Source organism: Corapipo altera, unplaced genomic scaffold (assembly GCF_003945725.1).
Source record: "Corapipo altera isolate COAL_440 unplaced genomic scaffold, ASM394572v1 22, whole genome shotgun sequence".
NCBI classification, from domain to species: domain Eukaryota; kingdom Metazoa; phylum Chordata; class Aves; order Passeriformes; family Pipridae; genus Corapipo; species Corapipo altera.
Window position 1 is genome coordinate 2,883,795 of NW_020884886.1, and position 15,460 is coordinate 2,899,254.

At 36.7% G+C, this 15,460-nt stretch overlaps 1 protein-coding gene across 3 annotated transcripts in view; it reads right to left on the bottom strand.

Moving 5' to 3' along the window:
- The window catches only part of KIAA0232 (KIAA0232 ortholog), a 66,845-nt gene that overhangs the window by 21,975 nt on the left and 29,410 nt on the right, over nucleotides 1-15,460 (bottom strand). For 2 of the 3 annotated variants that reach the window (XM_027642994.1, XM_027642995.1), the window contains one exon: nucleotides 12,697-12,834. In XM_027642994.1, the coding sequence (XP_027498795.1) occupies nucleotides 12,697-12,834 (138 nt within the window). Of the gene's footprint in view, nucleotides 1-1,907; nucleotides 1,992-12,696; nucleotides 12,835-15,460 lie in introns of those variants that run through there. The other variant, XM_027642997.1, reaches the window with a different exon arrangement.

Below are 15,460 nucleotides of genomic sequence, written 5' to 3' on the forward strand. Positions count from 1 at the left end.
CAACTGAATTTATTAGTATGTATAAAACCATTCCTATAAATACGTGAATTAGAGGTCAAAATGATTCCAGGAAACAGGGAGACACATCCTCACAGAGGTTTCAAACTACAGGTCACATTGTTGCACTATTGGATATCCAAGGTTTGCGAACACTGCGCTGTCACCTTTACTGCACTGTGTCACTGAGGATTTAGCCAGGAGTCTCAGGATAAAAGTTCGAGCACACATTAAACACTAAGACACATTTCAAAAAGCTAAGCCTGATCCTTTAGGTTGCACAGTTTATACCTGTGGGAAAGGGACTGTTAAAAGGATACAGAAAAATCAGGCATGATTTTCTGCCTGGAGAATAGTAGGAAGAACAGTAGGAAGGAGAACAGTAGGAAGAGCGCACGCCTCGGTGGCAGAGAGGGAGAGGAAATGCTTTCACAATATCTTCATGCAAAACTCATCCCACAGTTTTGCCAGTTTACAATACTCATGTATTTTTTATTTTTAAACATTGTGTTATTAGCTCAGGAGAGCAGAGGGAAAAATAAGCACCTTCTTCATCTTCCCTATAAGCCTCTATTCTCCTCCTCTGTTCCTCTACATAAATACTGAAATACTGAAAATAAGCACACATACAAAACAGTCCAATATATTTATTACCTATCTGGGAAAACCCCATGCTATTCCAATGGAATAAAAGTTGAATTACAGTTAGTGAAATACTAAACACCAACCTCCAGCCTGAAATGGCCATCCCTATTGGAAGGAAAACTAGGTAAGATGGGTACTGTGTAGACGCCTAAGGCATCAGTGTAGATATTCATGTTCTCATTAATTCCATGTTTGGGAATCATGCTTGGAGATTGCACTTCCCACTCTCTGTAACTGCAAACAGAGCTGGAATCACACCTAAACACAACAATCCAAAACTGTGAGGAGGATAGAAGAGATCCCCTGCAAATCACCAAACAGCCAGGAGTGGTAATGAGGGAGAACCATGCTGCTTCTTGTATCCTATGTACAGTTTCCTCAATATCAACTCCATCATCACTGGAATTCCAGTTCCAATCATACTTGGAGAAACTTATACAAACTCCCTAGAAAATCATCTCACCTTCTGAATTTAACATGATCTTCTGTGCATATAATTATGGAACACGTATTCTCTCCAAAAGCAACCGAACAAATATCGACTTACAGAAATGCATTAAAAAAAAAGTTTGATTTGCTTTGTTACCATAGTGGTAAAAAGATTTCATTTTTCCAAGATCTAAGAGTTTCTCCTCTCTCATAATTACTGGCCAAAAATTGATGAGAAATACGAATATATGTTGCTAAAGCACAAGAAAATATCATGGAAAAGAGAATGCTAATTCATACAGTGAAACTAGCTTGTTTAATTCACTGTCAGAAACACACACTCAAAAAATTATATACTGAAGCAATGACTTATATGCTAACTTCTGAACTTTAATTATTTGCAGCCAAGTGAGAAAGAAAGCAATTTGCTATTCCTAACTGCATTGCTGCACTGAAGTGCTAAATATAAACCTTTATGCCACATACTTAACTGAGGATGACTTAGCAATATCAAACTGTAGAAGGCATCTTCTACATCAGGAAATTTACCAACACAAATTAAATTATTTAGAAAGAATCAAGCAGGACAGTAATATGGATGAAGCTATGTAGTTGTAATAATTTGTCACTTTATGCCTATATCACTCCTGACTTCCCCCTCCTCCCCCCAAAAGGTCAACAGAGGAGGAGCTGGCCTTGGTTTTCCTCAGCTCCCCGAACTGTCTAATCGAACAGACACCTGTAGCAAACACTCCAAAAAATACAGATTTACTTTCTTAGCTTAATTATAACATCAAGTCAAAAAAAATGCCCCAAACCAGTAACAATATGCTCACCATTACACCGAAGGAGTGAAAACTTTTGGAAACAAATGCTTCATTTCCCCCTGTACCATGAAACTAATACTCGAGTCAGCTGATGCCGCTGTCCTGCACTGCGCTGAAGGAGACAGCACTCGCTTTGAAAGAGGGGGGGTGGGAACCCACTGTGCAGAACACCAAGAGTCTGGAGACCCCTTGCTCAGCTCCTTACTGCAGTATATTAAAACAAGCTGCCGACTTAATGCAACAAATGCCATGGCAATTATTTCCTATATGACAATGGTGTTCTCGGAAAATGAATTTGCTTGCTGTATTTTTTTATTGTTTAACTTAAGGCATTGTAGGCTGTAACAACCCCACTGCCAGAAAGTAAGATGTTCCAGGCACCGGCTTGGTGCAATACGACACAATTAGTTAACAAAACTACGTGATCTGCTTGAAGTACTTTGCTTATGTTCAAATTTAAAGACAGTCCCCCAAATAGTACATTTTTCAACATGGAAGTCTTAGTGCCCAATTATGATTGCTTTTGTAATTCCATCACAAAAGGCTTAAACCTCACAATTGTCTGTCCCAGATTTCTACCAACCTGTTTCTCTCATTCAAACCACAAAGAGCAGCATGTAATTTTTTAATTCATGTTTTTTATTTTGCATAACAATATTTCCTGCACACCAAACATATTTTATTCTGTTCTACTGTTTTCAACATATTTCTTTTTCCTTCCCCTGATTTAATGTACATCCAGTTCTACCAAAAGTTGTTCTTTTTGGCTTTTCATCAGCTGGCTGAAGCAATGGGAGGATTACATAAAGGATAGGTGTTATGTTACTGGCATAGGAGTGACTGTGCTAACAGATAAATTAAGCTTCTGAACTCACCCAGCATGAACAAGAACAGTCAATCTGACTGCTGGAGTTACAGGACTCCAATAGCCAGTGTCTTCCTCACTGACCAACATGACTCTATTGAGAGACAAATTAATGCAGTTCTACATAATGAAGAATGAAACCAATTAAAGAAAAAAACAGAAAAGTTCACACAAGTTTTTATATATATTTGTAAATATGTTTGTTGGTTTTGAGGTTTTTTGGGTCAGGATTTTTTTTTTTTAACACAAGAGTGCACACACACACGCATATAATGTCAAATATTAAATTGAAGACCTTTTGAATACGCTCTAGTTTGGAAGTAGAGCAGTCAGAGATGACAAGTGGTAACTCATTAGTCTAAAGCAATCCAACTGCTTCCGTAAGTACATTCACACCTCTGTAAAGCTGCAAAAAATGTTCCCAGAAGATATTGAATCTATAAGCGTAGCTACTTCTGAAATATTTTTACGAATTTAAAACATTCAGTCAAATTGTGAACCTTGGAAAAACCCAATATTATGTACACCAAATTCAAATCCACTAAAAACTGCTGCCTATGTTAACAGTGGGCACTGGCTTCTGCGTTCTGAGAGTTTTGAGTAAGAAGTTGTTAAATATTAGATCCTCTCAGATTCTTGACACATCAATTCATGTCGATATTTGTCTCTGCTAGCAGGTTAGTTCTGAATGTTGCAAACAAGCAGAGCCCAGTCACCGATGGGAAATTTAACAGGCTTTTCCTGAGTTTGATCACAAATAGCACCACTATCATTTCACATAGTTACAGTAAGGAACTGAGGATAGCATTGCTCAGCAAATTTTCCATTTGCACTGAGCTTTCATCTCTTCCCATCATCCAGTAATGATGTCTAGTTACAGGTCTCATACTTCCATCCAAAAAAATGCCATGAAAATGTATACTGTGTCCTGCAGATTTGCATACATGCAATAGCCAAAAATTCTAGACAGAGAAAAGGGAAACAAAATTCTGATAGCCTCTACTTAGAATGAGATTTCCACACCTGATCTACTGCAAATATATACCCAGAAACTGAAAAATTCCATCAGATTGTACCACTCAAAGGGCTTTGGTTTGGGGGGTTTTGTTTGAGTTTGGGTTTTTGTGTGGTTTGGTTTTTCACTTCCAGCCTAAGTTAATACCTTCCTCCAGAAGCTTTGAACTGTGCAATGTAAATATTTACTAAATATGTCTTGTCACTTCAGGCCCCAAAGGTCCTTGCTCTCTTTAAGCTTTCTGAAAAGCAAAAGCATTACACTTCATCTTTCTTGAACAATTAAGGTAATCACTCATTTGCTTTTAGGGTTTTGAGAGCCTAGCATACACTTTCAAAACAAATCCTCATTTCCCTTTCCCAAACATACAGAATTATTTAGGTTGGAAAGGACCTCCTGAGATCCAAACCTCTGCTGAAACAGGGTAAGCTAAAGCAGAATACTGATGCTCCTTTCACAGAATACGAGTTCAAACAGTCTAGAAATTAAAGGAAATCAATATATTAGTAGTTTCAAATAATTCACTTAACAGGCCATAGGACTCTTCAGAGGAGATGGTTCTCTGACTGTACCAGGACAGTTTTCTTGGCATGTGGCCTGTCACCAAGTGCAGGATTACATAGCTGTTCTACATGGATCAGCTGTTAAGCCACGTGAACTGAATAAGGCACAAAATGTGATTCATTGCAGCCACACATCTATTTCTATATTTTGTGGGATGATGAAAGCTAGATAAAAGTCTAGGTTTTCATTTTTTAACATTCTGACACAGTATAATTCCTTTGATTACAAGTACTCTCACAGGAGGTGCTCAAGAAAGACTAAAAAAGGACTAAAAAAAAAAAAATCAGCCCAAGATCACCACTATGTGAATAAATTAATGAATAAATAAATCCACCAAAAGAGCAGCCTGCCTGGGGTGTTAAATCCAGGTGGAGTTCAAAGGAATAAAATAGGGTTCCAGTGTGCATGCTGGAATTTTCCTCCATCATCATAAGGGGGGTGACACAAGGAAACATTTAAGAGTGTATACTTACATGTACAACCTTTTTGATCCTTTAGTAGTGAGAACACAATTAAATATTTATTTTTTTCACTTGAATACATGATGATTTAAGACAAAGATATTAAACCAGTCAGAAAAACAAATTCTACTTATTAAACTTCTCTTTCAAGGCTCATGAATACTTGATGAAAGTAATCTTCAATAAATGTGTGACTTTAGAATATCAATTTCCAAGCAAACTGACTTAGTATCACAAAAATCAAAGCTTTCCAAAAAGGAAATAAAAATACTTGCTTACAACTCTCTTAGTTCTGTCTTTTGTATTAAAACAGCATTAGGAAAGATAAATTACATATCTGGCATATAACTAGAATCAGACTCAGATTTTCAGAGCTGTTAATTCATCACTTCACACAACACCTTCTAAGAGAGAGAGATAATAAATAGCATGTTATTTACTAATTCTAGATAAGAGATCAACTGCCAGCTCAAATTAACTTCAAATGAACATGCTATCCGTAAATGTAGGTTACTAGAGCAGTTTAATCTGACTTCTGTTATTTAAAACTTAATTCTGGTAGCTCCTTCCCATAGCAGGCTACATTGAAATAAAAGTTATCCCTTCAAGAAATGATAATTCCTCACTAGAAACTATTCTTCTCGATTATTATTACTCGCTTATAAACAAACATGCTGACTTCAAACCCACAAAGGACGTACTATCCTTGTAAGTAGTGTTGCTGTGAGATTTCACTTAATCACAGTACTTCAACTTGCAGATGCTGAAATGTTCTTATCTGTATTATCAATGCAACAGGAGTAACTTTTAAAGAGTGTTCCCCTCAGTTATGCAAGAGCTCTTTTCTGCACCCAGTGAAATGCAGAAAGGACGCTTGAACTTTCCTCAGCAGGTACTCTGCCACATTCATTCAAGTCTGCTTGTGTGTATGGTAAGAATTCAGAATGGACCTCGATTCAAATTTTTGGTGAAAATGATTGTTCTAAATTAAGGAAAATTATAATCTAATGACACTGCTCTGTGATGGAACACAAGGCATTATTCAGGAGAGCTCCATAACACACTCCCCTGGCATCTTCACAGCCACACCTGTGTGCCTGTAGGACTGTGCTGCCTCCTTCCTCCATGAGGTGCAGTTGCCAACTTTCTGTCCCAGACTTCCCAGAGAAGCTTCTGTGAGGGGAGAACTGCCTTGCCCTGGTTTACTCCCATTATCACTGGGAGTACATACAAGGTGAAATAACTTTCAATCATACTGAACACATACTTTCAGCCTCCAAGACAGTCACCTGTACTATGGGAAATACTTAACATTATGAAGCAGCTTTTGTGTAGACTAAGCTCTTACAAAGAACTTATCCAGTTCTATAGATACCTTTTCTATATCAAGAAAACACATACAAAAATTGGAATAATTAAAACTTTTGTCAACTTCCATTAAAGTTACTATTACAGTTGGCAGAGCAGCTTCAGTAACATGACAAATCATATGTGGTACTAGGAATATCTGTTAAAATGCCAAAGTCATAAGGAAAAAGGAATTGATTTATTGTAATTAATTTATTCTGTGATGGTTACCTTGGCAAGACAAATTCACTTCAATTTCCTATATGGTATCTGAAGTTATTTTTAAAATCCCTTTCTAGAAACAGCTAGTACATCCCTTTTCAGAAGCCCAACTGGATACAACCCAAAAGGAATATGATATTCACTAGTTTTGTGAAGCATTTTGGCATTTCCTGGAAAAGGACTGAACAATCATCCTCAGACACATACAAATGCTTACTACTGAGCTAGTCAGGATAGGTGCTTCAAAGAAGCATTATGGTTGTTTTGGAACCTCAACTTCATTTTTTTTGCTTTACTAAATTCAAACTTCTCAACACGCACTTCACCTTTCTGATTTGTTAAAATGGCTTTTACATAACTTGCTTCGTTCTTGTCTGTCCTGTATCTTTACATTAACACTCTTGTTCATGTCACTTCTAATTATATGAAGATGTGTAAATTCAATCACCTAAGAAACCATTTAATGTTTACTATCCTATTCCCTGGTACCCCAGTGTAGTGGCCCTGTGTATTACCTAATTAATACTGGCTTACCTCAGAGAAGCAGGGAACAACAGTGATTAAAATTAATTCTAAATCACCTAGTTAATGTGGCATCGTACATAAAAAGAAAAGAAACAGAGTCCCTGTGCTACAGACTCCAGAAGTTCTTTTTCCACAGTTCTTGCACATCACTATTGCAAAGTGCAAGGCAGATTATGCGACGGTGCCTTGGTCTACCTGGCACACAGATACCATAATCTTTGGAGACCACAACAGTCAGCCAGAGTAACCCAATGAAAAACACACTCAGATGTGGAATCATAATCAATTGATTCATTAGGAGATTATTTCTTCAAATAAGGTTTATGTGAAGAACTGTAGTAACTGCACGGATGCCCCATCCCTGGAAGTGTTCAAGGCCAGGCTGGATGGGACTCTGAGCAACCTGGTCTACTGAAAGGTGACTCTACCCATGGCAGGGGGGTTGGAATGAGATCATCTTTAAGGTCCCCTCCAACCCAAACCATTCTAGGATTCTATGAAAGTTTTACAGTTCTGCACTTTGTGTAAGAAAGATGACAAATGCTAAGAAAATTTCAACAAAATCTTATTTTAGACACATCTCAAGTTTGTGCTGACAGCAAGGCACATTTGAGAATAAGATTACCAGGGAAAATTTTTAAGAAAACTGTTCAGTAGAGCCACACTTGTTCCTCTATTTGCTCCCATATGAGTACATAGATACACAGGTATCAGAAGTTATATTCCCCCTTCATAACTCAAAGCAAGCAAAGCCAATGCTCTATTGCTGTTAGCATGCCCACACCTAATGACATTTAAAAGAAATCACTGTTATGAAGTTTCGCCAATTATGTTTCCATGTTACCCCCAAGCAGTAATTTCTTAGAACAGTGGGATGGAAGGCACTGTGTGTTCTTGTCAAATATATCAGAGCAGTTCTTTTTCAAAACTCGTTATTTTCATTAGCTAGATATTCGCTAATATATATCAACCAAGAGTAACTCTGACACGTACATGGTTTCATGTGGCAGTCAGCAGATTTTGAGTGCTTGGATAGTTCAGAAATGGACCACATTGCCTGATGCCCATTCCAACATGCCCTGGGAGACGAGCAGCATTAGACACCAGGAATGTCACCCGATGTACTGCAGAACAGCTTAGGTGAAGTGGCCACCTACACTCAAAGAAGCTCTGGTTTCACCTGCACAGAAAGTAAGATCCACAGGAAGTTGTTTCCTTTGCTCATCCTTAAACTGTCCTCAAACATTTCAGCAAGGGACACAGCAGCTGCTTTAACTGAAAATCTGGCACTATCTTGGGGTGCAGCTTCACGTGTCACACTGGAAGTGTTCAGTGAATTAACTATATCCTTGAAGAACTGCAACAGCACAGCTGAAGACCAGCTCTGTCTATTGAGCAATGCAAATTTCAGCAGAAAACTAGTCAGGTAGAAGTTAATTAAGCTCTTGGATTTATGACCAATGGACAGGCACATAAATAATTTCAGTATTATTACTAGGAAATATACCTACTGAAAAGCCTTATACATAGACTTGACAAGTAACCTCTAATTCCAATCTTGCTCACAGTATCCACCTTGCAAAAAATAATACAGGTGAATTTCTAAATTTTTTTCCTCTAGGTAAGAGTTTCAAAGGCACTGCTTTCTGCCTTGCTACTGACAAGTTTCATTATTCAAATCCAAAATAATTAAAACTTTCAGAATTAGGAGGCTTAAAAAATCCCAACATTTCAAACATGAAACAAATGGAACTCAGTTTTAGGTGTACCAAATCGGAATTAAAAACAACAACAGCAACAAAACTAAACAAAAAAGATATTTATAATTGACAGATCAACTGGTTTTACTTAAAATTTGAGGCAATAATTTCAGGATAAAATTTCTTACTTCCCTCAAGGACTTTTGTATAAATATTCCCCACTCCTACACATTATTTTTTTTACCCAACATTTCATTAGAATGGATATCCCTCTTTTGCCAGTTAATTGCAAACCAACATTTGAAAATTTCTTCTACACTTCGGCAGGATAAAAATTAAGATAAAATCTTTACTCAAGGTCAATATTAATAAGCTTTACAAAATTTGAGCAATTCTTCAGTATGTATTTTAACTGCTATTTATATTCTACTCAAGTGTTTCGGAAAAAATAAACTTCAGAACTGCAGTAAGAATAGCAATTGATTGCTACATTAAAGTACTTGTCTTAGAAGTTCTTCTCACCATCATTCAGTCTTCATTTTCTGGCAAGCTGCAATGTACTTACATTTGTCCTGCTGCTGACTGCACCAAGAGCATCTGCAGCCAAGGATTCATTCACACGAATATAGACAATTTGAGACACCAAAATGCTTGTCACACAAAAAATACTGCCCTCAGAACATACACACATGAACAATTTGCATTCTTACATATGCCAAGTAGTATCTGTCAAAGTCAGGCCTCCTCTCACAAAAGCACTTAGTCCACAATGTGCTTTGCCACTGCAAGACACAGTGAGGCAGAGCAGCTTCTCTCACTTGTCATACTCGTAACTTAGGAAATGTTTTAGAAATAAACACCAAACTGCAGTCTTTTTGAAGTCAAATGTTTTTTTTCTGCAGCATAAAATTACAACTAGAACCTTGGATTTCTGTCTCAGACTAGTGTTTTACAGCATTACTCTTTTTAATGAGAGGAAAAACTGAATTCAAGCAAAACTAAGCTACCAAATAAAGTACACATAAAGAGTGAATAGTATGTAAATGAAAATGCACAAGGCAAGATTTCAAAATATTTGCTTCAACCATTAAATGAAAGTCTGACAAAGCAGTGCTTACTGCTATCAAGCCAATTTTCATCGAATCCATTTTATGACTTCCCATCAAGCATCTTTCTGAAGAGATCACCCAATTTTAAGGCCTTCGATTACTGGTAAGAAGAGGGAGGCAGACTGTCTGCAATTTCTCAACACATTACTGGTTTAAATAATTAAATGCAAAAATCAAAATTACATTACCCAGATCCCTGTAATTTCCTACGAGAGTCAAAAAAGTTATTATTGACCCTCGTCACCTTTTCATTCTCTGCGCACTTTTCCCTCTAAACCGTCAGGCTGCAAAATCCTAAAGTTTTCATTGAATTGTGTTCCTATTTTGGTTTTTCTGTTTGTTTGTGTATAAATACTCTGTCTACAGACATATGCAGGTTAAACACCGTAATAATTTCACTTAAGTAACATTTTATTTAAATACATTTAGGTTGAAATACATTAAGACCTTTTTCAATTACTCCCAATAATGGGGCTACCCCAACCTTGCTTGCTTTGCTCCAATGCTAAGGTAACAAGAAGAACAAGTGATCCATATCCATGTGAGCATATTGGTATTTCCATATCCAACTACTTTGAAAAAAGGATCACAGAAGGACAGCAAAACTATAAGCAAGCTCCAGAACTGCCCATGTGGACTATCATCAGACCACTTACAAAAAGAGAATAACCTAATGAACACATCTACCTAATTTGACAACAAAAAAACCTCTACTGGTAAACATTTTCTGATGATTCAGAAAACTATTTTAAAAAATTCAAGTGGTACTGGGAAAAAAGTATTTATTTGTATCTCAACAATTTATAATTTATAAACACTCCTCACATACCACTAATTAACAATTTAAACTACAATTCACAGAGTGTTTTTATCTTTTTGCAGAGACAAAATCATGAACATTGCCTGGAGCAGCTTGAATGCCTCAGCAAAAATAGTATTTTAACATTATGTTTCACAATCCAAAATCTACTGATTATTTCCAGCAGAACAGCACACAAATACAAAAACATGACAACATGAGAAATGTGTTTGTAAAAGAAGAAAAGATATCTTACAAGGTACTTTAAAGTCTCACTAGTATCAAAGCCACTAGTATCCCCCCAACTCTAGAGTAAAAATAAAAGCAGTCTGTATTTCTCTCATGAAATGCATGTGATAAACTACCTACAGAACAGCTTTAAGTAACAATTTTTTTTAAAGTTAAAAGGTTCAATTCTGTTTGAAAATATATAAAAAAATTATGACCAACTTCACTAATGACAACAAATGTGCAAGCTTAATTGTCTGAGCATGCAACAGAAGTCAAAATAGCTCTGAAATAACACAAGTCTACAGGTTGCAGATTACAGGTTAATGTTGAACACTCTAAATTCTGACAAAGGGACAAGAATCAAAGGCGGAAGTTACTTGTTCAACCTTTCAGATCACATATCCTTTTATTCTTTCAAAAGTCTAGTTGAATGGTTTCTTCCCTTTTTCTCCTGTTTTAGGTTATTGATAAATTCACCTTCTTCCTTTTTCTCTGCAACTAGATTTCTCTAGACAATATAAATTTAACTCTTAAGTGATGCTGCTTGATTTTCAGCTATGGGGAGATGCATAGTACTTTCTAAAGCTAAAAATCGACCATCAGTATTCCTGTGGTGTATGTATGTAAGTTACTTTTTGTTGTTCATAAAGTAAGTACATAAAGACAGTCATATCCTCAAGAAAGACATTACTTCTTGCAATTATTTCTTCATATTTGCTTCATATTTAAATTAACTGTTACAGTAGTCAGAGTGCTTACCTCAGTATTCTGTAACAATGAGAGTAGAGCAAATTACCAACAAAATTATACTTGCATCACTTTGTTTGCATAATAAGTAATGGGAAAATGGGAGTTCAGAAATCTCCCAATTAGTCAATTAGGAATTTAGTAACTGAACAAATACTCAAGTAGCTTCACAAACAGTAAGTCAGTACATGATACCAATGCTGCTGAAAGGTGGTGGGAGTAACCAAATCATCCCCACCTTCTTGATTGTTCTTGGCCACATACCTTCCACAGCCTTGTGGTACAAGTGTCTGTGCCACAAATCTGACCAGGAAACATCTCTGGGTTAATATTTCCTCCACCTCAACCAGGTTAATCTCAGGAAACTGATTCACTTTCCCAATCCAGTTCTCCACATAACCACCCAAATGCTTGTGCAAGCACAAACCATGACTAGGAAGGTGTATGGAGCAATAATGCAATCAGGCTACATGGGTGGGGTAGTTTCTTCCTACAGTAGGAAGAGATCAGAGTATTTGTAGTTCTATAAACTAAAGGACAGACTTTCTCATTTTTGCTCCATGGGGAGCTTTTTTTGACCTGTGCTACATATTTTTTCTTTTTAAACATTTCCTTCAACAGTCCTTTGTCCACTTTTCCATTGAGCTACATGGTATCTCCTGCCTCTGCTATCTTCCTTCAACCTGTTGCCTTCACCTCTCCTCACCTTCTCCAGTCAGTGCACTTCAATTCCACTTCCACTCACTCCTGTAATCTGGGAAGTGAACACTTGCTACCATACGTGGTGTTTTATTTAGCAATTCTGGATGACACATGTAGCATGCACACAGCAAGATGGCTTTCTGCCCAAATATTCCAGTCCTTTCTATTCAAACACAACGCAAAGTCAATTTAGAATCTTGGGAATTACCTTTACGCAAAGCTTTGTTGTAATTTCGACACAAACTGGTGCATTGCAACTGTCCCTGACAAGAACAGATGAGGGCTTACAGGAAGGAAAGCATGAACTACACGGTACAGAATCTTTTGTGAAATCGTGCTGCCATACACAGATTTCATAATTTCCTAAAGAAAAATAAAGAAATCTTGGAGAACTTTTGGTGAACTTGCATTTTAAGAAGGCACAAATTAGAAGACAAGCATCACGAGCTAAATATATCTAACACAAAGAAGGACATAAAACCTTAAGAATCTATTAATAGTGCAAACTTACTTCATCAGAAGCAGAGCGAAGACACTGGACAGCAGCCTGTTTTTTCATTTCCTCTAGTGTTAGATCAGAGCACTTCTTCTTACTCTTTCCCCATTTCTTGTAAGCTCCCTTTTCCCAGCCCAGGAAGATGTCATTCTCCTAAAATCAAAATAAAGAAATTACATTATTTGAAATACATTAATATCTCAGTACTACAGCAGAACAGGACTACAAGTAACATACTGTTCAAAATAAAACTAACCCTTTTCTATCTGCTAAAAACTACTTTTTGCCCAGTTAAAGATTAGTTTGATTACATAAAACTTGCCCTTACTATTCAGAAAAGCACATGTACTTTTCACAGGACATGGAGTTTACTCACACTTCACTGTAATATTTTCCATGTGCAAAGCATATTCATAAAGGTAACTTTATGGCCAACTTATGGTTGAATGTATTACTGTAATTTACACAAAATATGTTAGAGAGTTTCCCTGATCTCTGAAATAATAAGGATGAAAAGCAAGTAGTTCAGAGTTAAGATAAAACTTAAGAGAAAGCTAAACTAGCCAAAAGAAAATGCAATGTTAGATCCCAAAGCCTTCAACTCAAGTCTCACAATGAGCATCATTACGGCCAGAGAAAGCAGTGCCTATCGTAAAATAATCCTGAACTAATTTCAGAAGAAAATTCAGATACTGGGAGGTGGGGGTGAATGAGTGGGGTTGGTTTCTCACACATGGAAGAACAATGAAGAACAGTAAAATCAAAGCAGAATGCTATTGTATTACATGCAATCGTGAAGATATGTAGCATCTGTTTTATATGGCTTCTTGGAATTTACAAAATTTATTATCAGACTTGCTTATTCTTCACTGCCTGTTCACATATATATACATGATTTCCCACTTTCATATCATGAAGGAAATGTTTTGGCTACCAGGAAAATAGTCTTTAACGTCTTATAATGGATGCTGATCTAAATCATCTTCTTCAGAGAGACCCACAAACACCTGATGCTTTTCAGCATACCTGTTTCAACTCTTTCAACATACCTGCTACTGCTTCTAAAGAAATCCAGGCTAAGGCCCACTCTCATTTAAAAGAACTTCCAATTCCCCATGGTTTCGAAACAAAGTAAAAACATGTTGTCAGTGAAACTAATCGAAAAAAACCAAGTTGAAACTGATTGTCTCTGTGCAATCAAGGAAAAAGATGGGAAAAAAGGGAGCAGGGAGAGACCAATCATCTTCAGAATCAGCCACTGAAGGGCTCTCGTTTGTGACTTCACGTGACTGAGTCCACCAAGAAGGAGTAGAGCAATTTGTTGAATTTACTTCTTAAAGTCTTATTTGAGCACCAAAACTGGAGAATTGCACTTGGTGCTGAAAGAACAAAAAGCCACAGTCACTCTGTTTTTCCTTATACTTGTGCAAGGTGCCAGTGATTCATTTAAAACAAGAAATTTGAACAGGCTATTGTTCTGTTATTAGAAGGACTAACAAAAAGGAATGATAGAAAAAATAAGAAAAAAATTATCGGAAAATAGGTTCAAGAGACTCTCTGCACATCTACATTTCACTTTTAAAAAATAAATTTATATAAGTCTTTTCCAAAATTGTAATTTATGTATTTCTTTATAGACCATGAGGCTACAGAGCACTCTAACTCTTTCCAGTATTCATGTGAAAGCAAACAAACTGATGAGAACCACCTATCCCCCACCAGCTCCAAAAGCCTGTCCTGCTTATCCAAATGGACCCATTTGGAATATGCTACTCAAAATGAAAATCCAGGCAAACCAGCAAATGTGTGCAAGCAATTTATTCTGGTTTTAAGTGGAAAGTTCATTAAGACAACATCTACAGCAGGAAAACATTCTCGAAATGCTATATATTAAAGTACTTTGTTTTCTCTATGCCAACAAAGCTTTCCTTTGTACTGGTACATTACAGATCCCCTCTGCAGAGCAGCTTTACTAGCTGTCTGTCAGCAGAGCAGCAAGAACTTTCATGCTTACAGAAATTTATGTCATACACCCTAGAGAGTGAGTTTGTAGAATTGAGACAAAGAGTGAAACTCTGCTTTCATGATGACTAAATTGACCAAAGGAAAAAAAAAAAGACTGACAATCCAGTAGTTTCAAGTGTTGAAATCAGCCTCTTGACTTTTCTCCCTTCTTTTTTTTCCCATCTCTTTGTCTGCAGTGGTCAGGAGCCCATCAGTAGGTTTACCCTTAAGACTGGAAAGTATTAAGTCCATGACAAACAGGCAAGAAAGCAGTTTGACAAAACATTTTGTATGCATAAAAGCAAGTAAACCAGTTCCTCCACGTGGAAAGAATCACTACAGAATTCTGCTCTCTTCACTTATTAGATACCTTCATTTGCCTTGTTTCCTAACAGAACTAGAGACCATAAGATAATGCTCATTTTAATGCAAGAGCTCCACCATAACTTTGAATTTTCGCAATTCTGTTCAGTGGTCACTGAACATTTCACAAAAGCAATGCTACTCCAAACTTACAGATTTAAAGAGTGTGCATACACACAAAAGAAAAACTAAAATTTGGCTTATAAAATTCAAATATTTAAACCAAACAACCTGTACCTTAATTTTTAGGGGATGACCACCCAATTAAATAAATATCGACTAAAAGCCAATGCCACCTGGATACTGAATAAAACCAAGTTTTTGAGTGTTTAATTCAACCCTGAATTAAGATACAGGCACTAATTTTAGAAAGAGATTTTGAAATCATTTATCCTATTCAACTATGCAAAAG